Here is a 27,698-nt window from a genome sequence, read left to right as displayed (position 1 = left end):
ACATTTTGGGCTGATACCCCACATCAAGACCTTCCTTTCCGGTCCTGACGAAGGGTCTCGGCTTGAAATGTCAACTGTTTACTCATTTCTGTAGACGCAGTCTGACCTGTTGAGTTCATCCAGCATTCTGTGTGGGTTGCTCTGGATTTCCAGCATCTGCAGAATCTCTTTGTGTTTAAGCTTAGCAATTCAGAAACAGTTTCTGCCCATACACCATCAAATTTCTGAATAGTCTATAAACTCATGAATGCTACCTCATTATTCCCTTTTTTGCACCTCTTATGTTGGCAATTTATAGATTTTTATATCTTTGCCCTGGACTGCAAAACAACCCATTATATCTCAGTGGTAATAAACCTGATACTGACTCTAATCCCAATCCAATTCCCTCTCACTGTCACTCAGTAACCCCTCTTCCCCAGTGCCCACTTGCTGTAACTCCGTTACCACACTTGGCACCATTTTGGCCACTCTGTTGTAGGAAAGTTGCCTTTTAAATCGGAATAACTGCAAAGAAGATGTGTGAGAAGGTTGTCGGCACATATAGGGAATAACATTGCATGAGATTAGGGACAGGTTGGCCAGTCTATCTGCCCAGGGTAGCCCTCAATACCCCTCCCATCCATGTACTTATCCAAGCTCCCCTTAAAGGTTGAAATCAAACCCACATCCACCACTTCCACTGGCAGCTCATTCCACACTCTCACCATCCCCTGAGTGAAGAAGTTCTCCCTCATGTTCCCCTTCAACGTTTCATCTTTCACCATTAGCCTATGACCTCTAGTTCTCATCTCACCCAAGCTCAGTGGAAAAATGCTGGCTTGAGTTTACTTTAGCAAGACTCTGTTGTGCAACTGGACCCTCGATTTCCTCACGTGCAGACCACAGTCAGTTCGGATTGGCAACAGCATCTCCTCCACAATCTCCATCAGCATAGGTGCACAGTAAGGCTGTGTGCCTAGCCCCCTGTTCTACTCACTTTACACTCATGACTGTGGCTAAGCACAGCTCCAACGCCCTATTTAAGTTTGCCGATGCCACCACTGTCATTGGCTGAGTCAAATTTGGTGTCGAATCAGCGTATAAGAGAGAGACTGAAAATCTGGCTGAGTGGTTCCACAACAACGACCTCTCACTCAGCGTCAGCAAGACCAAGGAGTGGATTATTGAACACAGGAGGAGGGAAATGGAAATCCATGAGCCAGTCCTTATCGGACAATCAGAGGTGAAGAGCATCAGCAACTTTAAATTCCGCAGGGTTATCATTTCAGAGAATCTGTTCTGAGTCCAGCACAAAGAAAGCATGGGAGTGTCTCTTCTTTCTTAGAAGTTTACGAAGATTTGGCAAGTCATCTAAAACTTTGACTAACTTCTGTAGATTGTGGCAGAGAGAATACGGACTGATTGCATCACAGCCTGGTATGAAAACGCCATTGCCAGTGAATGGAGAGGCCTAGAAGAAATAATGGATACGGCCTAGTCTATCATGGGTAAAGCCCTCCGCACCACTGAGCACATCTAACAGGACCCCCACCATCCGGGCCGTGCTCTCTTCTTGCTGCTGTCATCAGGTACAGGAGCCTCAGGACCTACAATACCAGCTTCAGGGACAGTTATTATCCCTCAAATATCAGGCTCTTGAACCAGACTTCACTCAACTTCTCTCTTCCTGTCACTGAAATGTTCCTGAAACCTATGGACTCTTCTCTTTCAAGGACTCTTCATCTCATGTTCTTGATAGGTATTCCTCATTAATTCATAATAATTTTTTTGTATGTACACAGTTTGTTGTCTTTTGCACATTGTTTGTTTGTGCTATTAGTTACAATCTTTCAATGATTCTATAATGATTCTTGGATTATATATTGTGTCATATATGTACTTTGATAATAAACTGTATTTTGGACCAGGAACCCACGATCAAACAGCAGGCCACTCTGTCCTGGTGCATCCTGACTGTCTGTATCACCACCTGGTTTTGGGAACTGCACCAGCCTTGATTGCTGGGCACTGCAGAGAGTGGCACAGACAGCCCAGCGCATCTGTGGATGTGAACTTCCTTCCATTGAAGACATTAATAGCTGCAGGTGCAGCAAGAAGGCCTGGAAGATCACTGGGGACACCAGTCACCCCAACCACAAACTGTTTCAGCTGCTTCCGTCTAGCAAACAGTACCGCAGCATTAAAGCCAGGACCAACAGACTACAGGACAGCTTCTTTCTACAAGCCATTAGACTTATAAATTCACCTATCTGCACATTGTGACGGAGTCATAATGCAAAGTTTTTTACTCCCTCACATTGTGGGACCGATGTAAGACTTTAGTAAATTCAAATTCAAATTCTTCGACGATTACAGATATCATGAGATCCCGTCTCTCACCTGATACAGCTTCAACTGTGCCCTACCTGCTTCCGCCTCTTAACTAATATTTACAAAGACATGGTGGTTAGTGCAATGCTTTATATCGGGGTTCAATTCCCACCACTGTCTGTAAGGAGGTTGTCCATTATCCTCGTGACTGTGTGGGTTTCCTCCCACAGCCCAAAGTAACATGGTTAGGGTTAGTGAGTTGTGGACATGCATGGCGACACTTGCGGGCTGCCCATTACGATCCTTGCAGATTTGAATTGACACAAACCACACGTCTCATCCCACGTTTCGTTTGCGTTAACTGCCAACACAAACCAGGGGATGTGCTGGGGATGGCCCAAAGTGTCGCGATACCTTCCGGCGCCAACATGGCATGCCCATAATGTTCACAGAACAACACAAGCAACAAGATAACAACGACAGAACAACTGCAACAAAACAACACAGTAAAACAAGGTCCTTTCCTCCCAGCCATGCACGTACACTGTGTAATGAGTTCTCCATGCCTGTGTGAGGAGCTGGAGAGCATTGGGCCCCAAGGCTTTAAGAGCACCCAAATTGGTCAATTGTTGTTTAATGAAAGCCATTGATTGTTTAAAGTTCCTTGTGTTTTTCTCCATTGACTCACTCTTCGTAATGCAGTCTCCTGGTGCTTTCTGTTTAATCTTGTTAAGTTTATTCTGATGTGCTCGGTGATGCACTGTTATTTGTATTATTTAAGCAGACACCCAATTAGCACCAATCAGGAGGACCTCGTTTTGAGTATGTTGTGTACATGGCGTCTCTTGGCTGAGCCACCAACGTTTAGTTGGAATTCTTATGAATAAACTTGGGTTGCTCTCTCTACATTTGAGTTTGTCTTTCCTCCTGTCTTGGGTTCTGACATTGCCAGCACACAGCATGACACACACAGAGTCAACTCTCAAACCCCAGGACAGGCCAACTTCAACATCCAGCCTCAAAATGTGCCTCATCATAGCTCTTGCACCTTATTTGTCTACTTCACTGCACTTTCCCTTAAGTGTAACACTTCATTCTGTGTTCAGTAACTTCTTTTCCCTTGTACTTCCCTGATATGCTTGTGTTTTGGAATGATCTGCACACAAAGCATGCAAATTTTTTTTTTTCGCTGTATCTCATTATAGTGGATCCCAGTTAATTGGGACACAACGTGACCAGTACATATTGGCTCAATTGAGCAGAAGCTCCAATTGAGATGTAGTTTCATGGAAATACAGCAGGTATTTCCAAAAATTCTTTTTATATCAAAACACTATATTAAAAACTTCTGTTACATTGAGTCACAATTTATGCATTGAAATGAAATACAGAATAAGTTAGAACACCAGTATTACTACAGTATCATGAAAGTGTGTATTAGTCCCTAATAGTTACCAACAGAGGAATTAGTCAAACGAGTGCTGCTGTGTTCTTTGGATTGACTTCAAGTGAATAAAATCAGTGCAGACTCCTAATGCGGATAACAGACTGCCTTCATACAATGCTTTTGATGATTTCTACCTCCAAATCTTCATTTTCATTGTAACGTTCAAGGTGATTGTTGATATCTTCAAATTCTTCATAATTTCTAACTTACTGAAGTAGTGAAATAGTTTCACTCCTGGCTGTTTCAGGTATCTCCAGGCTTAAATGCTTGAAACCGCAGTGAGTAAAACAGTTCTGAATTGTCTTACTGCTTATTTCTTACCAACCATCAGTGACAACGATCACTGCTTTTTGAACATCAACACACATAACTGATGCTATTTAAAAACTTTGCTCTAAGCATGGTGTAGTGTTGAATGTCCACACAAATGGCTGCCACTAACACTAGCTAGCTACGGTCTTCTGTCCCAATTAGTGTCTCAAATAAATAAAAGGAAACCCAGTTATTTTCCCGATTTGTCTCTGTTTTTTCAAAGTTATCCCAAAAAAGCAGCTACCCCGATTAACCAATAGCCCAATTAACTGGAATCCACTGTATACATGATCATAAAAGACCAATTTACCAATTCATCATCATCATTGTGTGCTGTGTCATATGACTTGGGCGATCATGGTCTTTCCATGACTATAATTGTTTTTGGCAAATTTTTCTCCGGAAATAGCTTGCCATTGCCTTCTTCTGGGCAGTGTCTTTACAAGACAGGTGACCCCAGCCATTATCAATACTCTTCAGAGATTGTCTGCCTGGTGTCAATGGTTGCAGGTGCTACACCTTGCCCAAGGGTGTTCCTGCAGGCTAGCAGAGGGAAGGAGCACCTTGCACATCCTTTGGCAGAGTTCTATCACCACCCCACCACCCAAAGTTACCAATTAGGGAAATGTGATAAATGCTGTTCTTGACCGAAATACCTTAAATCCTAAACAATGAACAAGTGAAAGTGTTACTGCATTCAGCACATTTGATCAGTCCCTCTGCTACTGAACTAATTATTCCACACCTGGCAGTTCCTTTCTTTGAGCTCTGAGTTTTTCAGAGATTTATAAAATATCAACACTTATAAAAACTCTTTTCTTGCTATTGATCTTAACAAGCCGTACATTGGTATACAAGTTTTCTCCTCTGCCCTGGTAATTTACTGACTGTGATCCAGCAAAGTTTGGCAATGAGCTATGTAAGGGGGAAAGAGGCCAAATCACCACAGCCCATAAGATATAGGAGCAGAATTAAGTCACTTAGTCCATCGAGTCTGCTCTGTAAAGCCTTGCACAGTGAAGATTTAGAGCAGCAAGGCAGTGTAACAGTTCAGTGATAACTGATCTGGTTTGATTTCCACTGCTGTCTGTAAGGAGTTTGTACGTTCTCCCCGTGACCATGCAAGTTTCCTTCAGGTGCTCTGACTTCCTCCCACATTCAAAAAAAGATGTACGAGTTGGGGTTAGCGGGCTGTGGGCTTGCTGTGTTGGCGCCAGAAGCATGGCGATATTTGTGGGCTGCCTCCAGTAATTGCAAAGAGTGACACAATTGGCAAATTTCACTGAATCTTTCAAGGTACATGTAGCAAATAAAGCTAATCTTAAACTTTAATCTAATAAGATGACTGTTAATGAAAGGGGAAAACAGGGAAGGGATTCCACATTCTCTCCCCCTCACTCCGTTCCTCCCTCTCAAGACAATCTTACTTTGGTTCTTGATATCTGATTTCAACACTGAATTTGCAATCTTCAGTTCACTCTCTCCATTTTATATGCTATAAAGTCCCAAGTTCAAGGTACAAAGTATATATGCAGTGTACACCCCTGAGATTCATCTACCCACAGACAGCCACCATGGAACCCGTAAAAAGAAAACATCAAACTACCAGTGCATAAGAAAAGAACAAATGACACAAACTGCAATAAACACAGAATATGAAACCTCACAGAGTCACTGAAATATTTACAAATCCCCAGGTTATACTGCTTCAGGAAATATGCAGTACAGTTGAGTGTCCTGTTTATTCAGGTCCATAGATTCTTCAGGACGTTAAAGGTTATCTTTATTTGCCAGAAATTTACATTGAAACAAAGTGAAAAGCATCATTTGCGTTTAGAATGTGCTGAGGGGCAGCCACACTTTTGGCGCCCACGTAAGATGCCCACAACTTATTAACGTTAACCCGTTCAGTACGTCTTTGGAATTGGAATGAGGGAGGAAACCGGTGCACCCAGAGAAACCCATGTGGTCAGGGGGAGAACGTGCAAACTGCTTACGGACAGCAGTGGAACCGGACATCAGTCTTACAGCTTATTCTGTAAAAATGTTATGCTAACCACTAATGATGTGTAAAGGGGGTTTCTTCTTTTTTCTTTGTTACTGTTGGGAAAGGGTTTCTTTTTGTTAACTAGCAGGAATGCTAATTTACTGATAACGAGAATGGTATTCCTTTGTAAACCAAATAGGGATTAATGTTCTTTCTTCTGAGTCTGTAAGCTTTTGTTGACGGGCTTTTGGGCAGATCGGCGCAAGGGGGTCGAGAGAGAGGACGCAATGCTCTAAGCTGGGCGAGGATCGGACCCCAAAGGGGGGTCCGAGGCCGGGAGATTCTCCGAGGAGGGGGGGATGAAGCTAGATGTGCTTGGTTGACCACTCGGAGGGTCCTGAGCTGTTTGGAGAGTCGAGGAGTTCGGAGGGTCCTGAGCTGCGAGTCGAGGAGTTCGGAGGGGATCGAATGGTGGCCAGAAGACTTCAGTAATTGAGCTCCAACGGCTGTGCACGAAGTGATTTGGATTTTGATAAGTTTGGCGCCTTTTCTTTAATTTTCTCTTCATATATACTGTATCGTTATTAATCACTTAGTTATAGTAACCTTTATAAATTGTACTCATTTAATCGCATATGGTGTAGTCTGTTTTTGGGCGAGGCGGGGACATCACACAGCATCCCCACCAGCTGATTACCCAGTTTGGCGGGGCTGAAGGCTGCTCCCCTAGACGAGAACGAGCTGAGCGAGCCTGAGGTGACCCAAGGGGTTACATTGTGGGGTGCTCGTCCGGGATTGATTTCTGTGGAGGCTGTGTGATCACCCTATTTAAATTGTGTCTGCGGCGAAGAGCTGGTGTGCCTTTGTGGGTGTGCGATTGCTGGTTATCGCGGTGTGTGTGTTGGGTGGGGTGGCTGCTGTGGGTAGCCTGGAGGTCGTTGTTCGAGTTCCGACTAGTGCTGACGAAATGGTGGTGGGACCATGGGTTGTCCGTACTGTTTGGAGAGTGAGGAGTGATAGGTTGGGATGTTTCAGCAGTGGTGAGCTCCGCCCGGTTGTTGGAATAACGTCCAGCCCTAAAGGGGCGGAAGCGTGGGCGGAGTGGACCTCTCAGTTGTTGGGTGAGTGGCAGTGCTTGGCTGAGGAAAAGCGACAGGGACGGGTTGAAAGTTTGAGTAGGCGGGCTGGTGACTTTGTTAGAACTGTCAGGCGCAATTACCTCGAAGGGTCACTGCCAGTTCTGGGAAAGTGTGGGAAAATGCGTGTGGTTCGACTGGTAGTCAAATGCCGCAGCTGGGGGGCTTATCATACCTGTGGCAGGAGATTGGTGGGAAGTTTTTAGGGTATCCCTTTTTGCCTAGGGGGGCAGATAAATTGCTTGTGGTGCAAAGGGGATCTGTCAAGGGGATCAGTTGTTCCATTGATTCGAGAGGTGTCGGGAAACTTAGAGGAGGCCCAGTGGGGGAACGGCTTGGGGTCTCTGGGGGAGCACGTTCCCAGCAATGTACCAAGGAACTCCCGAAAGGAACAGACTCTATTCCTGAAGGCTTAGAGGGGCCACGCGCACAGGTATTGTTACGGATGGATGGAAGTCAAGTTAAAGCCATCCTCGGCACCGGGGAAGTTGCTGTACAGTTTGTTTCATAACCGTTATTGGAAGCATTTACTCTTGACGACATTGAGGACACTGGAGATTCGGGGTACCAGTGCCGGTGATTATACAGACGACGGTTGTTGGTCAGTGAAAATGGAGTTCTTAGAGGCAAATGTGGAGGAGACTGAGGTTCAGGAATCGTTAATGCTGATGTGTCCGGACCCTGTTGAGACGGGCAGCGTTTCTGTTCTAGAGAGAACCAATATCCTGCTGGTGCGCTTGGGGGCCTGCCTGGAGGAGGTGGGTGAGCGTTGTTTGGAGGCATTGTCGATGCACCCAGAGATTCGAGCTGCTTGTGCGGACATGTGTAGCAGCATTGGGCCGATACCAAATTCAAACAAGAGCCAGTGGTGGTACGGCCTGGGGGAAGTATCTGAGGATGAGACCCTCTTAGTGGACGCTGCGAAATACCACGAGAGAGGGGAGTTGACTGCTGAAGACACCTCGGAGAGAGAGAGGTTGCGGCGACTGGCCCCTGAAGCCGTGGAAGATGTAGGCAGTGTGTGTGTGGATTGTATTGCGTTGAAGAGGCGCACTGTCAGTGACCAGAATATGGCCCTGAGGGCCGGAGAGGCGATGGCCTGTCTGAATGGTGCGATGTGGTTTAAGGTGCTCGATCTGAGGAGTGGATGTTTCCAGATCCCGATGAGTGGGGCCAACAAGGACAAGACGGCCGTTATAAATTCCCTAGGAGTCTTCGGTCCGAAAAGATGCCACAGGGCATATCTGGAGCCCTTGCAACCTTCCTGCAGGGCAGGTGGAAGACCATAGGGGATATGGAGGCGTTTGGAGTTTTGGTGTATGTGGATGATCTCTTGGTACTTGGATTTGCCTCAGGAGAATATGAAGTGAGGTCGTTGCAGGAGCAGCTGAGAACTACCGAGTTAAAGTGTTTTCTGGACACGTGCCAGGGCTGGCGAAAGTCGCAGCTCGTGAGTGACTGTCTCTACGGAATCAAGTTTGAAATGAAGACGGAGAGACTGGAGAAAGCAATCTGGAACCAGTCGGAAGACTTACAAGTTGGAGAGAATGAAGAAAGTTGTCTGACTGAGGGTAATAGCAAACTGAGAACCTGGAGAGGGGAGTTTGCGGAGGTGAAGAAATTACAGACGAATCTCAGAAGAGAGAAGCGGAAGCTTGAAGGGAACCTGAAGATGACCATCGACAGTTCAAATGAAGTGCAAAACCTGAAAGTTGATCTGGAAGAAGTCATGAGGAAGAAAAATCTGGAGAGAAGTGCAGTGAATACTGAACAGGAGGCTGAAGAGACTGCGGGAGCAGTGCAGGCCACGTGTTTCCGTTTGGAGAAGATCAAACAGCAGCTACCGATCACAGGAATGAGGAAGAATACAGATTCGATGGATGATGTGCTGGATGTGTGGTACATGCTGCCTTTTGCTGACTTTCCCTCGATTGAGGAAGAGACCTTTGGCCCTTCTCCCATTGAGTCAGGTGTAGTAGGGAGGGTTAGCTGTGTGCAGTGTGGGGCATGAGTGAGAGGATGAGAGAGGAGTTGGTAGTGGGCCCAAGGTATCCCCAGTTGTGTCCGAGCCTGAAGGGTTTAGGTGAGGGGGTACGGAGACCTCAGAAGGGTTAGGGAACTCCCAGATAGTTGGCCTAAGTAGCACCTGAGGAACAGGGCGTGAGGGTTACTGTGTGGGGAGGAGATGTCACTGTTTGTGCTTGGGTTACGGTGTGTTGGCAGGAAAGGTGGCAAGTTATTTAGTAGTCATGAGGACATGACTTTTATTTGGTGGAGGGAGAGTGTAAAGGGGGTTTCTTCTTTTTTCTTTGTTACTGTTGGGAAAGGGTTTCTTTTTGTTAACTAGCAGGAATGCTAATTTACTGATAACGAGAATGGTATTCCTTTGTAAACCAAATGGGGATTAATGTTCTTTCTCTGACTCTGTAAGCTTTTTTTGACGGGCTTTTGGGCAGATCGGCACGAGGGGGTCGAGAGAGAGGACGCAATGCTCTAAGCTGGGCGAGGATCGGACCCCAAAGGGGGGTCTGAGGCCGGGAGATTCTCCGAGGGGGGGGGGATGAAGCTAGATGTGCTTGGTTGACCACTCGGAGGGTCCTGAGCTGTTTGGAGAGTCGAGGAGTTCGGAGGGTCCTGAGCTGCGAGTCGAGGAGTTTGGAGGGTCCTGAGCTGTTTGGAGAGTCAAGGAGTTCGGAGGGTCCTGAGCTGTGAGTCGAGGAGTTCAGAGGGGATCGAATGGTGGCCAGAAGACTTCAGTAATTGAGCTCCAACGGCTGTGCACGAAGTGGTTTGGACTTTGATAAGTTTGGCGCCTTTTCTTTAATTTTCTCTTCATATATACTGTATCGTTATTAATCACTTAGTTATAGTAACCTTTATAAATTGTACTCATTTAATCGCATATGGTGTAGTCTGTTTTTGGGCGAGGCGGGGACATCACACAGCATCCACACCAGCTGATTACCCAGTTTGGCGGGGCTGAAGTCTGCTCCCCCTAGACGAGAACGAGCTGAGCGAGCCTGAGGCGACCCAGGGTGTTACAGATGTAAAATGTTGCGTGTTGTAGAACTCTAACTAATCACAGATACCACATTTCTACAGATATGCCATGCAGAACATTCTGATTGGTTGCAGCATCGTCTGGCATGGGCGAGGCATGGCACAGAATCGGGAAAAGCTGCAGAGGGCTGCAGACTCAGCCAGCTCCATCCTGGTCAATTGCCTCCCCACCATCGAGGACATCTTCAAAAGGCGATGCTTCAAGAAGGTGACATCTATCATTAAATACCCTCATAACCCAGGTTATCCTCCCTTCTCATTGCTACCATCAGAGAAGAGGTACAGGAGCCTCAAATTACACACTCAATGTTTCAGGAATTGTTTTTCACCACTGCCATCAAATTTCTGTACAGCCCGTAAGCCCTTGAAGACTATCTCATTATTTTTTGCTCTTTTTTAGCACCCCTTATTTAACTTTTTAAAATATATACATAGTTCTTATTATAATTTATAGCACAGTGGATTGCGGTTAATTGGGCCATCAGTTAATTGGAGCAGCCGCTTATTTGGGACAACTCTTAAAGAACAAAAATGAATTGAGCAAGTAGTAAGTAGCCGCTATTCCTTTCATTCATCTGGGACACAGTGCTGCTTAATTGGGGCTAGAGACTGTTTCTGAATAGTTTCAAACTAGCATCAGACGGTTGAGAGTGAAACTGAAATGATTTCACAACTTCAACAAGTTAGGAACTATGAAGAATTTGACTGTATCGACAATCATCTTGAATGTTATTATCAAAGTATGTATACTATATACAACCTTGAGATTCATCTCCCTACAGGCAGCCACAAAGCAAAGAAAACCAATAGACCCCATTAAAAAATGAAAACCATCAAACACCCAATGTGCCGAAAATTAAATCGTGCAAACAATAATAGTAAACAAATAACATTCAGAACTGAAGTTCATGAAAGTGGGTCCACAGCATGAAGCCAGTCACTGCTGCAGCCAATCCGGGAGCCCGTTTGTTGCTGGCTACAGCCTCAGTTCAGTGCAGACAAGTAAACCTCACAGAGCAGAGAGCTGAACACTGGCCTATCCCTCACCGCCAGCCCTGACACCCTAACCTTATCAATCTGGCCCGGCGCTTAACTCAGACAAAAAGAGGGTCATTCCTCGCTCTTGGGCCCAAGCCCTGCAGCCTCGATTCTGCCTTGCCTCGGCTCTGCTGCCTCAAGTTGCCTCCGAGTCCAGTTCAGCAGCCAAGTATTGGCTCGTTCACTGCTCTCGGACCTGGGCCACACCCCCTCGATTGGGCCTGTACACACCACTCTGCAACTGTCCTGCACCTGCAAGACTTCAGTTCACATGGCAAAAATGGCAGATGCTACAGACAGTTCAAAAGCTTAAAGGGAAGTTACAGGCAATTGATTGCAGTGATCGTTTCTGAGGAAAAAGTGTGACCAATGTAGTAATTAATAGTTGTTTTTGCTGCCAGCAAGTCTTCGCTGTGCTTCACCAGAGCCATCTTGAACTGGTCACCTTTCTGTCTCATTCTGATACTTTACAGATGAATTAAAATGTTTTCTTTCACTGGGAACCTTCCTACCATAATAAACATTCACTCCTATTACAACTAGTATAATGGCTATGGTCTGTACCATCAAAGTGTACAATACACTGTTATTACAGGCTGCTCTTTGAGCACAACCCAGACCTTTAACCATCAAGATGGTTAAAGGCAGTGAGCACTCGGGAACACCAGGCTAAACAGGTACTCAAAGTTCAAAGTAAATGCGTTATCAAAGTACATATATGTTACCCTGTACTATATGGAGTTTCACATTCTTACAGGAAAAACAAAATACCAGACAAATAACAGACAAAGACTGACAAACAACCAATGTGCAAAAGAAGACAAACTGCAAAAATAAAAAAGCACTCCTGATAGTTAAATATTTCAGGCCGCACAGTAGCATAGCAGTGTGAGGTTTTACAGGGCCAGTGACCTGGATTCAATTCTTCTGCTGTCTGACTCAGAGTTCAGATTTATTTATTAATTTATCGCAAATTCATAGAAACATAGTGAAATGCGTCAGAGAGCAACCAACACACCTAAAGATGTTCTGGGGGCAAACTGTGTGGGTTTCCTCCAGGTACTCCGGTTTCCTTCTACATTTCAAAGATGTGCGGGTTAGGGTCAGTAAGTTAAGGTCATGCCATCTTGTGCAGGATGCATGGTGATTCTAACAGCCTGCCCCAACACATCTTCGGACTGTGTTTGCAACTGACGCAAATGTCACATTTCACTGCCTATTTCCACACTTTGACATACAGTAACTATTACTTGGATTGCACTACCTGTATGTATAATCTATATTTTCATTTATATTTATCATTATTATTGTTATGAGCAGAGAGACAACATCTGCCGGAAGTAAATTCCTTGTATGTTCACAGGTACTTGGCGATTAAAGTCTGATTCTGATTCTGATACAGGTGACAATTAAAGCTAATCTTTAAAAATAAAAACTAATGCTGAGAACACAAGTCCTTGGAAGTGAGTTTGTGATTGTCGAGTCAGGTCGGAGTTGTGGTGATTGAAATTACCCGTGCCAGTTCAGGAGCCTGATGGTCATAGGGCATTGATTGTTCCTGAACCTGGTGCTGTGGGACCTAAAGGTTTCTAAGTCACATCTCTTCCTGATTTGGAAATGTACAGTACTGACATTTCATTGTCATTAGGTTTAGACCTGGAGCTCCCTGCCCAACTGCACTGTACAAGTTTCACCAGATGTACAGAGACACAAGAAACTGGATCATCACCGTCTTCTCACACACAACAATGGTGGTCTCACTGGTGTCAAACAGAAGCCAGACAATGAATAGTAAGTTCCAGTCTACCATGATTTAGATTATGATTTTCACTTATTTTGTTGAAACTAGAGTTAGGAATATGTTAAACAATGCTTAAAGGACATCATGGGGAAATACCAGTTCTGTTGCTGAAGGGGTTTATAGCAAGATTATAAAGAATCGTGAGATCATAAAAGTTAAATATTATAAAGGTTGTGAGTTGATTGAGATCTAAAACTCTATTGTTTAAAAACCAGTTCAAGTTGGAAGTCAGCAGTAATTTTAGATTATTGTACTGAACACAGCAAATTTAGATTACTGCCGAACATTGTGGGGATGCCGCGTTGGCACCAGAATGTGTAGTGACACGTGTGGGCTGCCTCCAGCACATCCTTGGGTGTTGGAAGGTAAGCAAATAATCCTCTGCACTCTATGTATGGATGTAGCTGTGATAATAAGTCTGAATCTGAGTCTCTTCTCCGATGGACGTTGGTCTACTCAGATGCTGAAGAAACATTGAGGAAGGGGCAGAGGTACTCACCAGTCTGCCTGCACAAGATAGCCCTGCCTTTACTCAAACCTTTCCTTGAGCAGCATCTTCTCAGATCAGAACAGAGGATTCAGTCAGCCTGAGCAGAGCACGGCTCTGCTCTGAGAGACAGCGTTAACTCTGCCATAAATACAAGAGGTTCTGCAGATGCTGGAGACCTTGGGCAACACACATAAAATGCTGGAGGAGCTCAGCAGGTCAGGTTGCATCTATGTTAGAGAATGAACAGTTGATGTTCGGGCTCAATCTGTTCATCAGGACTCCAACAGGTGGAGCTCTGATGGACTGTAGGAGATTGGGGGGGGGGGTGTTCTTATAGGGTTAATAAAATCATATAGAAAGTGGATATACACAGTCTTTTTCCCATGACAAAGGAATCTAAAACTAGAGGGCAAAGGTTTCAAGTGCACATGAGCGACAATTTTTACTCTCCGAGGGTGCCAGAGGAAGAGGTTGAGCAGGGTACGTTAACATCTGGACAGAGACACGGACAGGAAAAGGTTAGAGGGATATGAGCTGAGGGTACAGGACCACATCTCCAGTTCAACCACAGTTTCTTCCCCACTGCCAACAGATCCCTGAATCAATGTGAAGAGCTATGCTACAAACACAAGACCTTCTGCAGATCTTGAGCAGCACACACAAACTGATGGAGGAGCTCAGCAGGTCAGTCATCATCTACAGAGGGGCATAAGTTATACATAACTATGCAGCAAAAATAATCAGAACAGCATGAATGCAACTTGAGGGGCATATGCTACCTCACACTATATCTCCTTCAATATGCACTAATGTCATCTGATTTCAAAGTTGAAAGTACGTTTGTTTTTGAAGAATGTATACATTATACAACCTTGAGATTTGTTTCCTTACAGGCAGCCACAAAACAAAAGAAAGCCAAAAGAGCCCATTAAAAAAGACCGGCAAACACCCAACAAGCAGGGGGAGAAAAAGCATATCGTGCAAACAATGTAAACAAGCAGTGTTCAGAACTGAAGTTCACAAAAGAGAGTCCATCCACAGGCACAAAGCCACTGCCTCAGTTCAATGCAGAGAAGGGAAACGTCGTGGAACAGCGAGCTGAACAAGCCATTCCCTCATCTCTGACCCCGACACTGACCTTTTCAATTGCACCCAGCGCTTAAATTGTCACCCTAACATCAGGTTCTGTTATATTTGTTATGTTTGTTATGTATTGTACTGCAGCAAGCAGATAACTTTCATGACATTTATACTCTAGGTGTGTATGTCCACGAAAATAAACATAGGCAAATGAATCAGAACCAGCAGCACCTATTTATTTATTTATTTATTCCTCTCCATAGATGCTGCCTGACCTGTTGAGTTCCTCCAGCATCTTGTGCGATTTGTTTTTTATGGGACTAGTTTAGATGTGTCCCTTGGTCAGAATGGGTGAGTAGGGCCGAAGGGACTGTTCCCATACTGTATTATTCAATGACTAGCTGCTGAAGGGAGCGGTATGAACATTGTCTTTCCTCTTCAACTGGAAGAATGCTGTACGATGTCTTCTTTATCCTGTGTGTCGACTACTTGTTGTGTGTATATTATCTCGTGCATATTGTACACTTGGAGGCAATGTCATAGACCGTAAAACATAGGAGTGGAACTAGGGCAATCGGCCCAACATTGATGATATATTACCTCTCCCAACACCATTCTCATGTCCTCTCCTTGTAACCTTCTAGACCTTATCAACCACTTTAACAACACACCAACAGACCTTTCACCTTGTCGCGTCTGCACTGATCATCAAACTGACGTTTTTACTTCCCTGCTCTGGGCTCCCAACATTCTCCCTCCCGATTCTGCTCTCCTGGCGGATTTTAACGAATCAATTAGCTTAGCGATCCACGCATCTTTAGGATATGGGACACCAAGGGGAATCCTACAAGGTCCCAGGGAGAGCCTACAAACTCCACACAAACAGCGCCTGGTTGTTAAAGCCATAACAATGTTTCATTCAGTTACAGTTTTTATTTCTAATCTTTAAAGACAATATCTTTGTCAGATATTCCCCTCCCCCCCCCATACCTGTGATACCTTTTGTGTGTCTTTGGATATGTTTGCAAGTATCTGTGTACAGTATGTGTTTACATGTACAATTCTGTATGTGAGTCCATGTACCTGTGACTGTGTGTGTGTGTGTGCGCGCGCGCGCGTACGTGTGCTTGTCTGCCGTGTCACAAACACCAGAAAGTCTACAGATGCTGGAAATCCAAAGCAACGCACAGAAATTGCTGGAGGGACTCGGCAGGTCAGGCAGCATCTACGGAAATGAGTCTCGGGTAGAGACCCATCTTCAGGGCTGAGTTGTGTCAGTCGTGAGTGTCATTTGGTGCCTTGCTCTGTGTCGCTTGTATATGTGTGTCATTGTGTGTGTGTGTGTGTCGCGCTATGTGTCTCTGCGCCACTCTCTATGAGTACGGTACATCGGGACAGTGTGCTCCGAGCCGAGTTCAGCTTCGCTTCGAGCAGTGGTCCAGACCTCCTGACCACCTGCGCGCTGCGTTACCCAGTTTAACTCAACACCGAGCCTAATCGCACACTAATGGAAGTCCTTTAATTATGTTGGCATATTAAATTGGAAACCTTTTTTTTTAAAAAAAGCTAGATTCACATAGCCCTATAATGCGTCCCCATATTCAGCACGATTAATATATCTTATCTGCTTTAACAGTTCTGTAATCACACACGAAAGTGAACGCATTAATAGTGATTTTCTCCGGGATTAAGCCTTTCAGATTAATATTACACAATACAATGCAGAGTACAGAGGCGTTAACTTTTAAAGCATATACTCGCTGGCATTCCGAGGAAGGAATAAATGTAAAAGAAAAGTCATCTCTCACCTGGATGAGGAAGGAGAGGGTAAGTAACTGCAGGTACCTGCAAAGGGGAGAACAAAACGGTACCGTGAATGTTCGCAGTTTTTCCTTAATAGAAACTCCAACTGTTGCCCAGCCAGACTAACGCGCCGGCTTCAAAAATAATATACAACGCGAGGCAAAGTATGAAATTGTTAAACTTACAGGCACGTAAATCTCCAAGGCCGAAGAAGCATCTTGGATCTGAGTCTGGCTGGAAGTGTGGAGAAGGTTTAAGTCCAAGATAATCCTAGTTTGTGTCAGACAAAATTCCAAAGTTTCCGCGCCGAGGTGAAGCACCTTCCGAAAGACTTTATGTTTTGTTGTTGTTGCGGTTTTATTTTAAAAAGCTAAAGGATATCAGACCACATTTATACACACACACACACACACACACACACACACACACACTCACACACACACACACACACACACACACACACACACACACTCACACACACACACAGACACACACACACAGACACACACACACACACACACACACACACACAGACACAGACACACACACACAGACACACACACACACACACACACACTCACACACACACACACACACACACACACACACTCACACACACACACAGACACACACACACAGACACACACACACACACACACACACACACAGACACAGACACACACACACAGACACACACACACACACACACTCACACACACACACACACACACTCACACACACACACAGACACACACACAGACACAGACACACACACACACAGACACACACACTCACTCACACACACACACAGACACACACACAGACACAGACACACACACACACACAGACACAGACACACACACACACACACACAGACACACACACACACACACACACACACACACACACACACACACACACACACACTCAGAATCACGGGTTAAAGTCGCTGGTTCGTAAGTGCGGCAGGAAAATTAAACGCTCTCCAAACAAGCGGGTAAATATTTGTTCAACCAGATGTAATGAATTGCCAACCTGTGTCTGTGTGTCCAAGTTCCCTGTTTTAAAAAATCCAAGCGCTAGTTTAGCGCTCTCTCCAAACAGCTCACAAGATACATTCAGCCGCAGCTCGCCGGGACGCGCAGAGACTTTCACTTCGAACTGCCTTCAATTGACATTTTTGTTTTCCTCCTCTGGGAAGATCCGAGTGCGTCCTTTTTTTCTTCTCTCTTGAAATCTTTTTCTCGCCTCCACTGAACCGACTTCGCTTTCTAAGCGGGTTGTTTTCCTAGCATCCCCGAAGGAGCAGCCACTCCAATCGTCCGTCTCGGCATCGACCTGCCGAGCTTCTGAGGGGAAGAGACCAGTCGCTGTTTCTTTCCGCGGAGGGCAGGTAACTTTAAATGTGAGGTGATTTGTACCTGCGATAACATCATAACCCTACGTGTTTTTTTAAGGGAAGGGGCAGAACTACGAAGATGACACTGGAAATGGACTCCAATTGCATCCGAGATGTTTGCGCATACACTTTAGATTATATTCTCCATATGTCCGCGGAATATCTGCGTATTTGCATCCTTGCCGTCTCTCTCTCTCTCTCTCTCTCTCTCTCTTTCTATATATAGTCATTTCTCTATAGATTTCTAATTTGTCTATGCGTCTTTCTATTTATATTTCTTTTCTTTCTTATATATACAGTATTTATACATATGTATCATATATATCACATCTCATATTTATATGTTTTTCACTCTCTAATATATATTCATATCTTCCACATGCATACGTAGAAAGACACATGGTCTTTCACTTATTCTATTATGGTTATTGGATTTACTGAGTATGCTCTCAGGAAAATGAATCTCAGGATTGTATAGGGTATGGTGATATATGTGTTCTTTGATATTCAATTTACTTTGATCTTTGAAAACACATGCACACACCACAGAGGTGTGTAAGTATATATATATATCATATAGATCTGCCCACAGTGTTGTGCTGACCCTTTATAACCAACTTTAAAAGCAATCTAGCCCTCCCCTCCCACATAGCCCTCCTTTTTACTTTCATCCATGTTCCTATCTAAGAATCTCTTAACTGTCCCTAATGTACCTCACTACCAAAGCAGGTAGCTTTGAGGAAGTAGAGAAGCTACTGAAGGACTTAGACAGATTAGGAGAAATGGCAAAGAAATAGTAGATGGAATACAGTGTCAGGAAGTGTGTGGTCGGGCACTTTGGTAGAAGAAATGGAAGGCTCGACTTGCTTCTAAATGGAGTGAAAATACAAAAGACTGAGGTGCAAAGGGTTCCCTAAAGGTTAATTTGCAGGTTGCGTTTGTGGTGGGGAAGCCCACATTAGCATTCATTTCAAGAGGAATAGGATCTGAAAGCAAGGATGTAATGTTTTGGACCAAAACCCTTCGTCAAGACTCCGTGACTCCTGATGAAGGGTTTTGGCCCGAAATGTAGTCACTACCTCCTCTCATAGATGCTGTCTAGCCTGCTGAGTTCTGCCCACATTTTGTGTTTTTATTTATTTCCAGCATCTGTAGATTCACTCATGTTGCCAGGATTGAATGCCTTGTCGTATGAAAAGCATTTGATGGCTCTGGGCCAGTATTCACTGGAATTCAGAAGAGTGAGGGGTGACCTGATTGAAACCTATCAAATGGTGAAAGGCCTTGATAGAGTAGATGTGAAGAGGATGTTTCCTTTGGTGGGAGAGTGTTGTGAAATTTGTTAACTTTGTGGCAGTTAACACTACATAGTAATAAAAAAAACTGTGAATTACAGTAGATATATATATATCCTGGGTGATAGGGGTTCTTAATGAAGGACGCTGCCTTTGGAGGCATTGCTCCTTGAAGATGTCCTGGATACTACGGAGGACAGTGCCCATGATGGAGCTGATTAAGTTTACAAGTCCCTGGAGCTTACTTCGATCCTGTGCTGTAGCCCCCTCCCAATAAAATATAAAAATCAGCGAGATTATATGTTCATAGAATCTGTGAATCTTAAAGCCCAGAGGTCAGATTAACATTTTGTGCTGTGTGTGTCTGGGTGTTTTAAAAGCTGTGTGTGTTTTATGGTTTTGCAGCTCAGCATAGGTTTGTGTGTGTCTATCACTGAGTCATTGTCCTCTCACTCAATGTCAACAAGACCAAGGAGCTGATTATTGACTTCATGAAGAGGAAACTGGAATTCCTTGAGCCAGTCCTCACTGAGGGATCAGAAGTGGAGAGGGCCAAGAATTTAAAATTCCACGATGTTAACATTTCAGAGGATTTGTTCTGAGCCCAGCACATAAGTGCAATTCCAAAGAGAGCCCAGTTGCATCACTACTTCCTTATTTGGAATAACACCTAAAACTTTGTCAAACTTCTATAGATGTGTAGTGAAGAATATATTGACTGGCAACATCGCTGCCCCTGAAAAGAAAAACCCTACAAAATGTAGTAGACATGGTCCATTCCATCACAAGTGAAGTGCACCCCAGCACTGAGCACATCTACACAGAATGCCGTCGCAGGAAAGCAGCATCCTCAATGACGCCCACCACCCCGGCATGCTCTCTTCTCACTGGTACCATCAGGATGAAGGTACAGGAGGTTGAGGAGTCGAAGGAGGATGAGAGGTGACCTGATAGAGATGTACAAGATGATGAGAGGCATTGATCGTGTGGATAGTCAGAGGCTTTTTCCCAGGGCTGAAATGGTTGCATCAAGAGGACACAGCTTAATGTGATGGGGAGTAGGTACAGAGGAGATGTCAGGGGTAAGTTTTTTATGCAGAGAGTGGTAAGTGCGTGGAATGGGCTGCCAGCAACGGTGGTAGAGGCGGATACGATAGGGTCTTTTAAGAGGCTTTTAGATAGGTACAAGGAGCTTAGTAAAATAGAGGGCTATAGGTAAGCCAAGTAATTTCTAATGTAGGGACATGTTCGGCACAACTTTGTGGGCTGAAGGGCCTGTATTGTGCTGTAGGTGTTTCTAAGTTCTATGTTTCTATACTACCAGGTTCAGGAATAGTCAATATCCCTGAACCATCAGGCTCTTGAACCAGTGGGGATAACTTCACTCAACCTCACTTGCCCCATCAGTGAACTGTTCCCCATGGACTCACAGTCAAGTTCTCTTCATCAATATTAATTGCTTATTTATTATTATTATTATTAGTCTTTTTCCTTTGTATTTACACAGTTCGTTGTCTGTTGCACATTGGCTGTTGTCCATCCTGTTGGATGTGGTCTTCCATTGATTCTATTGTGTTCTATGTATTTACTGAGTATGCTCACAAGAAAATACATCTCAGTGTTGTATATGGTGACATGTATGTACTTTAATAATAAAAATACTTTGATCTTTGTGTTTGTTTATGTATCTATTATGGCATAAAATCACAAGGTAAATGATTCAAAAATAAATTCGGAGTCTTCCTCTAGAAGTTCAAAAGCCCCTCCAACTTGTTGGAATCGGAAGCCCGTGACCACTCACAGGGCACATGGAAGTCGCAGGAATCCACAGCGTGTCGAAAGCCAGTGGAGAAGGTGCGCAGTCTTCATTCCAGACTTCCTGAGAATGAGAATAATCCCGGGCATGAAAGGGTTTAACGCATTGGTTAACGTATGAATATTTAATGGCTCTGTCGTCAGTCGTCACTGGAGTTTAGAGGAATGAGGGGGATTTAATTGAAACCTATCAAATATTGAAAGGCCTAGATAGAGTGGTAGTGGAGATGATTTCCATGGTGCTGGAGTCTAGGACCAGAGGGCACAGCCCAAGATTAGAAGGATGTTCCATTAGAACATACGAGGTGAAATTTCTTTAGCTAGAGGGTACTGAGTCTGAGGAACACATTGTCACAGACGGCTGTGGAGGCTAATTCATTGGGTATGGTTAAAACAGAGGTTGATAGGTTCTAGATTAGTAGAGGTGTCAAAGGGGAGAAGGCAGGAGAATGAGGGTGAGTGTGTATTCATTCAGCTAGGATGGAACAACAAACTCGATGGGCTGAATGGCCAAAAGCTGCTCCTATTTCTTAAGGTCTTATGGTCTGCTGGCTCCATTCTGCGTCAGAGTCAGTGGCTGGCACTCTGGCCTCACTAGACAGAGGGTGTGTGTGTGTGTGTGTGTGTGTGTGTGTGTGTGTGTGTGTGTGTGTGTGTGTGTGTGTGTGTGTGTGTGTGTGTGTGTGTGTGTGTGTGTGTGTGTGTGTGTGTGTGTGTGTGTGTGTGTGTGTGTTTCTATGATACACTATATCTATGTCAGTGTTTCAGTGCCTGAACAGATTGAAATTTAAATGGTAATAATTGAAGTAAGGGTCAACAGAGATTTGATTTTACCCACTTTAGATAAGTTAAAAACTATTTGCACAGAGATCAGAAGATTAAGTGTGAATGTGTATTAAACCGGAAAATCAACACATTTACAATGTAAAACTTCAGTTTCTGCTGGTGAACTCAGCCAACCTTTGGTTGACATTAAAGCTTTTAACTGACAATTATAAATTGGCTTTTACATGAATTCATGAGCAGTAAATATAAATCTTCACAGTTTAAATAGAGCTTATTCACAATTGGTATTTAAAAGTTATTCCAATGAGTCCTTGCCCAGAATAAAAGTCAGTGATTGTAAAATTGGCTCTTTGATTATTTCTATGTCTGATCCGAGCTCCTGTGAAGAAAGGTGATATATACAAATGGAGATATTGCTTTACAAACTATACTTACTCAGGGCTTTCTCCTTTCAAAAAAATCAGACAAATTGACTGTTTGTGTACTGGGCTACTGCAGACAGCTCTGAACTAAACCCACTAGAGTAATGCACTCTCCCTATCATTGTTATCTCCTGAAACTTTGCCATCCTTTATGATCACTACACTCTTTCTAGTTTTGCTTCTGACTCATTCCCTTTGTTTGCTGCCACACTATTAGGGATCTTGCCTCTCATAGAGAAAAAACACAGAAAACCTACAACACAATACAGGGCCTTTGGCCCACAGAGCTGTGCTGAACATATCCCTGTTGTTGTGGCCTCCGTCGGTCGTGGTCGACAATGGGTACTGCGCCTCAGGTAGTCACTGGGTGTGGCCTCTGCAGGGCGCAAGCCAGGGCAGAGTTGATATGGAGATCCGTCTGTTGCCCATGCAGTGGGATACCCCTCTCCATGCTGATGACAGGTCCAAAAGAACGACGAAAGTCGGTACAGTTTGGTGCCAGCAGCATCACAGGAGTTGCCGTGCCGGTGCTGGGTACAGCAGTCAGCCGCCTTCGGGTCTCCAACTCCGGATTTTTCCTCGGGGTTTACTCCCAAAGCCTTTCCCGTGAGCGGGTATAGCCACAAGACAGCGGAGGTTTGAAATCGGAGTTTTCCCTCTCCTAGATGAGCTACCATCCATGGTTAACGAGCCCCATCTGCCCGGAGCAATTGATTTTAAGGCATCGAACATGTCCCTACCTTGGAAATTACTAGGCTTACCTATATAGCCCTCTATTTTTCTAAATTCTATGTACCTATCCAAAAGTCTCTTAAAAGACCCTTTCATATCCGCTTCCACCACCGTTGCCGACAGCCCATTCTACACACTCACCACTCTCTGTGTAAAAAACTTACCCCTGACATCTCCTCTGTACCTACTCCCCAGCACCTTAAACCTGTGTCCTCTTGTGGCAACCATTTCAGCCTTGGGAAAAAGCCCCTGACTATCCACACGATCAATGCCTCTCATCATCTTATACACCTCTATCAGGTCACCTCTCATCCTCTTCACTCTAAGGAGAAAAGATCAAGTTCGTTCAATGTATTCTCATAAAGCATGCTCCCCAATCCAGGTAACATCCTTGTAAATCTCCTCTGCACCCTTTCTATGGCCTCCACATCCTTCCTGTAGTGAGGTGACCAGAACTGAGCACAGTACTCCCAAGTGGGGTCTGACTAGGGTCCTTTATAGCTGCAACATTACCTCTCGGCTCCTAAATTCAATTCCACGATTGATGAAAGCCAATGCACCGTATGCCAATGAACCACTTCACACTTATTTGAGTTGAACTCCATCTGCCACTTCTCAGCCCTGTTTTGCATCCTATCAATGTCCCGCTGTAACCTCTGACAGCCCTCCACACTATCCACAACACCTCCAATCTTTGTGTCATCGGCAAACTTACTAATCCATCCTTCCACTTCCTCATCCAGGTCATTTATAAAAATCACAAAGAGAAGGGGTCCCAGAACAGATCCCTGTGGAACACCACTGGTCACCGGCCTCCATGCAGAATATGACCTGTCTACAACCACTCTTTGCCTTCTGTGGGCAAGCCAGTTCTGGATCCACAAAACAATGTCCTCTTGGATCCCATGCCTCCTTACTTTCTCAATAAGCCTTGCATGGGGTGCCTTATCAAATGCCTTGCTGAAATCCACGTACATTTCATCTACTGTTCTTCCTTCATCAATGTGTTTATTCACATCCTCAAAAAATTCAATCAGGCTCGTAAGGCAGGACCTGCCCTTGACAAAGCCATGCTGACTATTCCTAATCATATTATACCCCTCCAAATGTTCCTAAATCCTGTTTCTCAGGATCTTCTCCATCAGCTTACCAACCACTGAGATGAGACTCACTGGTCATTAGCAAGGTCTGAAACTATTGATTTGTGGGAATGCTCTGTTGTCACCGGAAGCATGGCAACTCTTGTGAGCTGCCCCAGCACATTTGTGCTGCAAAAGATGTATTTTACTGTATGTTTCAATTTTTTGATCTATCTGTGACAAATAAGCATCTCCACTCAAAGAGAGTCTCTAACAACTATCTTTTTAACAGCCCTTTAATTCTCTGTCTAATACTTTTTGTGTAATAAGACTCTGATCTTTGTGAGTGTGTGTGTATATGTGCATATCTCTGTGCGTATGTATGTTTGTCTGTGTGTACGTGTGTGTTTGTGAATTGAATTAACTCTATTCCTTACATCCTTCATAGACAAGAGGACTAAAAATGCGCTACATCTTTGTCTAAATATGTAATGTGCAATTTATAGTAATTTATAATAAATAGTATGTACAACTGGATAGTCAATATATCATAGAAATACAATTGTGTCAGCATGAATTAATCAGTCAGACGCCCTGGTGAAAGAAGCTGTCCCAGAGCCTGCTGGTCCTGGCTCTTATGCTGCGATACCATTTCCTGGATGGTAGCAACTGGAAGAGTTTGTGGTTGGGGTGACCTGGGTCTGTTTGTGGGAGTGTGTGTCTGTTGTATGTGTGTGTATTTGTGTCCTGGCTAAGGTGATACTTCAGAGGCTCATCAGCAACATCACCGAGTCAATGCTGCCTGAATCGCAGTGTGGGTTTGGGAAGAACAGGAGCACGATTGACATGATCTTCACTGCCCGGCAGCTTCAGGAAAAGTGCCGGGAGCAACATCAAGACCTGTTTATGGACTTTGTCGACCTCTCCAAAGCATTCAGCACTGTGCAAAGAGAGCTCTTATGGGATGTCCTCCTCAGGTTTGGCTGTCACAATAAATTTGTTAACATTCTCCACCAGTTCCACGATGGGATGACTGCTCGAGTGACCATAGGAGGACAAGAGTCCGAGCCCTTCCTTGTACGTGCAGGGGTGAGGCAGGGGTGTGTGCTAGCGCCAGTGCTCTTTAACATCTTCCTCTTGTGTAAAACCAAGCTTCTCCACAATGAGATTGAGGACAGCAGAGGTGTGGCAGTGCGCGTCGGATTAGATGGCAATCAGGAGGCTCCACACAACCACCAAACTCCATAGAGAAGAGGTCCTGGAGCTGCAGTATACAGATAACTGTGCTCTTGTGTCCCATAGAAACATAGAAAACCTACAGCACAATACAGGTCCTTCGGCCCACAAAGTTGTGGCGAACATGTCCCTATCTTAGAAATCACTAAGCTTACCAATAGCCCTCTATTTTTCTAAGCTCCATGTACCTATCGAAAAGCCTCTTAAAAGACCCTATCATATCTGCCTCCACCACCATTGCCAGCAGCCCATTCCACACACTCACCACTCTCTGAGTAAAAACCTTACCCCTGACATCTCCTCTGTACGTACTCCCCAGCACCTTAAATCTGTGTCCTCTTGTGACAACCATTTCAGCCCTGGGAAAAAGCCTCTGACTATCCACATGATCAATGCCTCTCATCATCTTGTACACCTCTATTAGGTCACCTCTCATCCTCCTTTGCTTCAAGGAGAAAAGGCTGAGTTCACTCAACCTATTCTTATAAGGCATACTCCCCAAGTCCAGGCAACATCCTTGTAAATCTCCTCTGCATCTTTTCTATAGCTTCCACATCCTTCCTGTAGTGAGTCGACCAGAACTGAGCACAGTACTCCAAGTGGGGTCTGACCAGGGTCCAATATAGCTGCAACATTACCTCTCGGCTCCTAAATTCAATTCCATGATTGATGAAGGCCAATACACCGTATGCCTTCTTAACCACAGAGTCAATCTGTGCAGCAGCTTTGAGCATCCTATGGACTTGGACCCCAAGATCCCTTTGATCCTCCACACTGCCAAGAGTCTTAGCATTAATACCATATTCTGCCATCATATTTAACCTACCAAAATGAACCACTTCACACTTATTTGAGTTGAACTCCATCTGCCACTTCTCAGCCCTGTTTTGCATCCTATCAATGTCCCACTGTAACCTCTGACAGCCCTCCACACTATCCATAACACCCCCATCCTTTGTGTCATCGGCAAATTTACTAATCCATCCTTCCACTTCCTCATCCAGGTCATTTATAAAAATCACGAAGAGTAGGGGTCCCAGAACAGATCCCTGAGGCACACTGCTGGTCACTGACCTCCATGCAGAATATGACCCGTCTACAACCACTCTTTGCCTTCTGTGGGCAAGCCAGTCCACAAAGCAATGTCCACTTGGATCCCATGCCTTCTTACTTTCTCAATAAGCCTTGCATGGGCTACCTTATCAAATGCTTTGCTGAAATTCATATACACTACATCTACTGCTATTCATTCATCAATGTGTTTAGTCACATCCTCAAAATGTTCAATCAGGCCCGTAAGGCACGACATGCCCTTTACGAAGCCATGTTGACTACTCCTAATTATTTTATACCTCTCCAAATGTTCATAAATCCTGCCTCTCAGGATCTTTTCCATCAACTTACCAACCACTGAGGTAAGACTCAATGGTCTATAATTTCCTGGACTATATCTTTCTTTTCTTAAATAAAGGAACAACATCAGCAACCCTCCAATCCTTGGGAACCTCTTCCATCCCCATTGATGATGCAAAGATCATCACCAGAGGCTCAGCAATCTCCTCCCTCACCTCCCTCTGTAGCCTGGGGTACATCTCAACTGGTCCTGGTGACTTAACTAACTTGATGCTTTCCAAAAGCTCCAGCACATCCTCTTTCTTAACATCTACATGCTCAAACTTTTCAGTCTGCTTCAAGTCTTCAGTACAATCACCAAGATCCTTTTCCATAGTGAATACTGAAGAGAAGTATTCATTAAGTACTTCTGCTATTTCCATACACACTTTCCCACTGTCACATTGGTTAGGTCCTATTCTTTCACGTCTTATCCTCTTGCTTTTCACATACTTGTAGAATGCCTTTGGGTTTTCCTTAATTCTGCCCACCAAGGCATTCTCATGGCCCCTTCTGGCTCTCCTAATTTCCTTCTTAATTTCCCCACTGCAGTGACTAGTGGAGTACCGCAAGGCTCAGTGCTGGGACCCCAGTTGTTTACAATATATATTAAAAGCAGCATCTCCAAGTTTGTGGGTGACACGAAGCTGGGCGGCAGTGTTAGCTGTGAGGAGGATGCTAAGAGGATGAAGGGTGACTTGGATAGGTTAGGTGAGTGGGCAAATTCATGGCAGATGCAACTTAATGTGGATAAATGTGAGGTTATCCACTATGGTTGCAAGAACAGGAAAACAGATTATTATCTGAATGGTGGGAGGGAAAAGGGGAGGTGCAACGAGACCTGGGTGTCATTGTACACCAGTCATTGAAGGTGGGCATGCAGGTACAGCAGGCGGTGAAAAAGGCAAATGGTATGTTGGCATTCATAGCAAAAGGATTTGAGTACAGGAGCAGGAAGGTTTTACTGCAGTTGTACAAGGCCTTGGTGAGACCGCACCTAGAATATTGTGTGCAGTTTTGGTCCCCTAATCTGAGGAAAGACATTCTTGACATAGAGGGAGTACAGAGAAGATTC

At 44.5% G+C, this 27,698-nt stretch overlaps 1 protein-coding gene across 1 annotated transcript in view; it reads right to left on the bottom strand.

Annotated features, from left to right (window-relative positions):
• Positions 1-27,698, bottom strand: part of fgf24 (fibroblast growth factor 24) — a 158,089-nt gene that overhangs the window by 87,327 nt on the left and 43,064 nt on the right. Inside the window, exon 2 of the mRNA XM_059963491.1 lies at positions 16,473-16,509. Coding sequence (XP_059819474.1) covers positions 16,473-16,509 — 37 coding nt within the window. The remainder of the gene's footprint in view (positions 1-16,472; positions 16,510-27,698) is intronic.

Source organism: Hypanus sabinus, chromosome 3 (genome assembly GCF_030144855.1).
Source record: "Hypanus sabinus isolate sHypSab1 chromosome 3, sHypSab1.hap1, whole genome shotgun sequence".
In the NCBI taxonomy this organism is placed as follows: Eukaryota; Metazoa; Chordata; class Chondrichthyes; order Myliobatiformes; family Dasyatidae; genus Hypanus; species Hypanus sabinus.
Note: the sequence above shows the minus strand (reverse complement) of the source record. Positions and strands in the feature narration are given on the sequence as shown.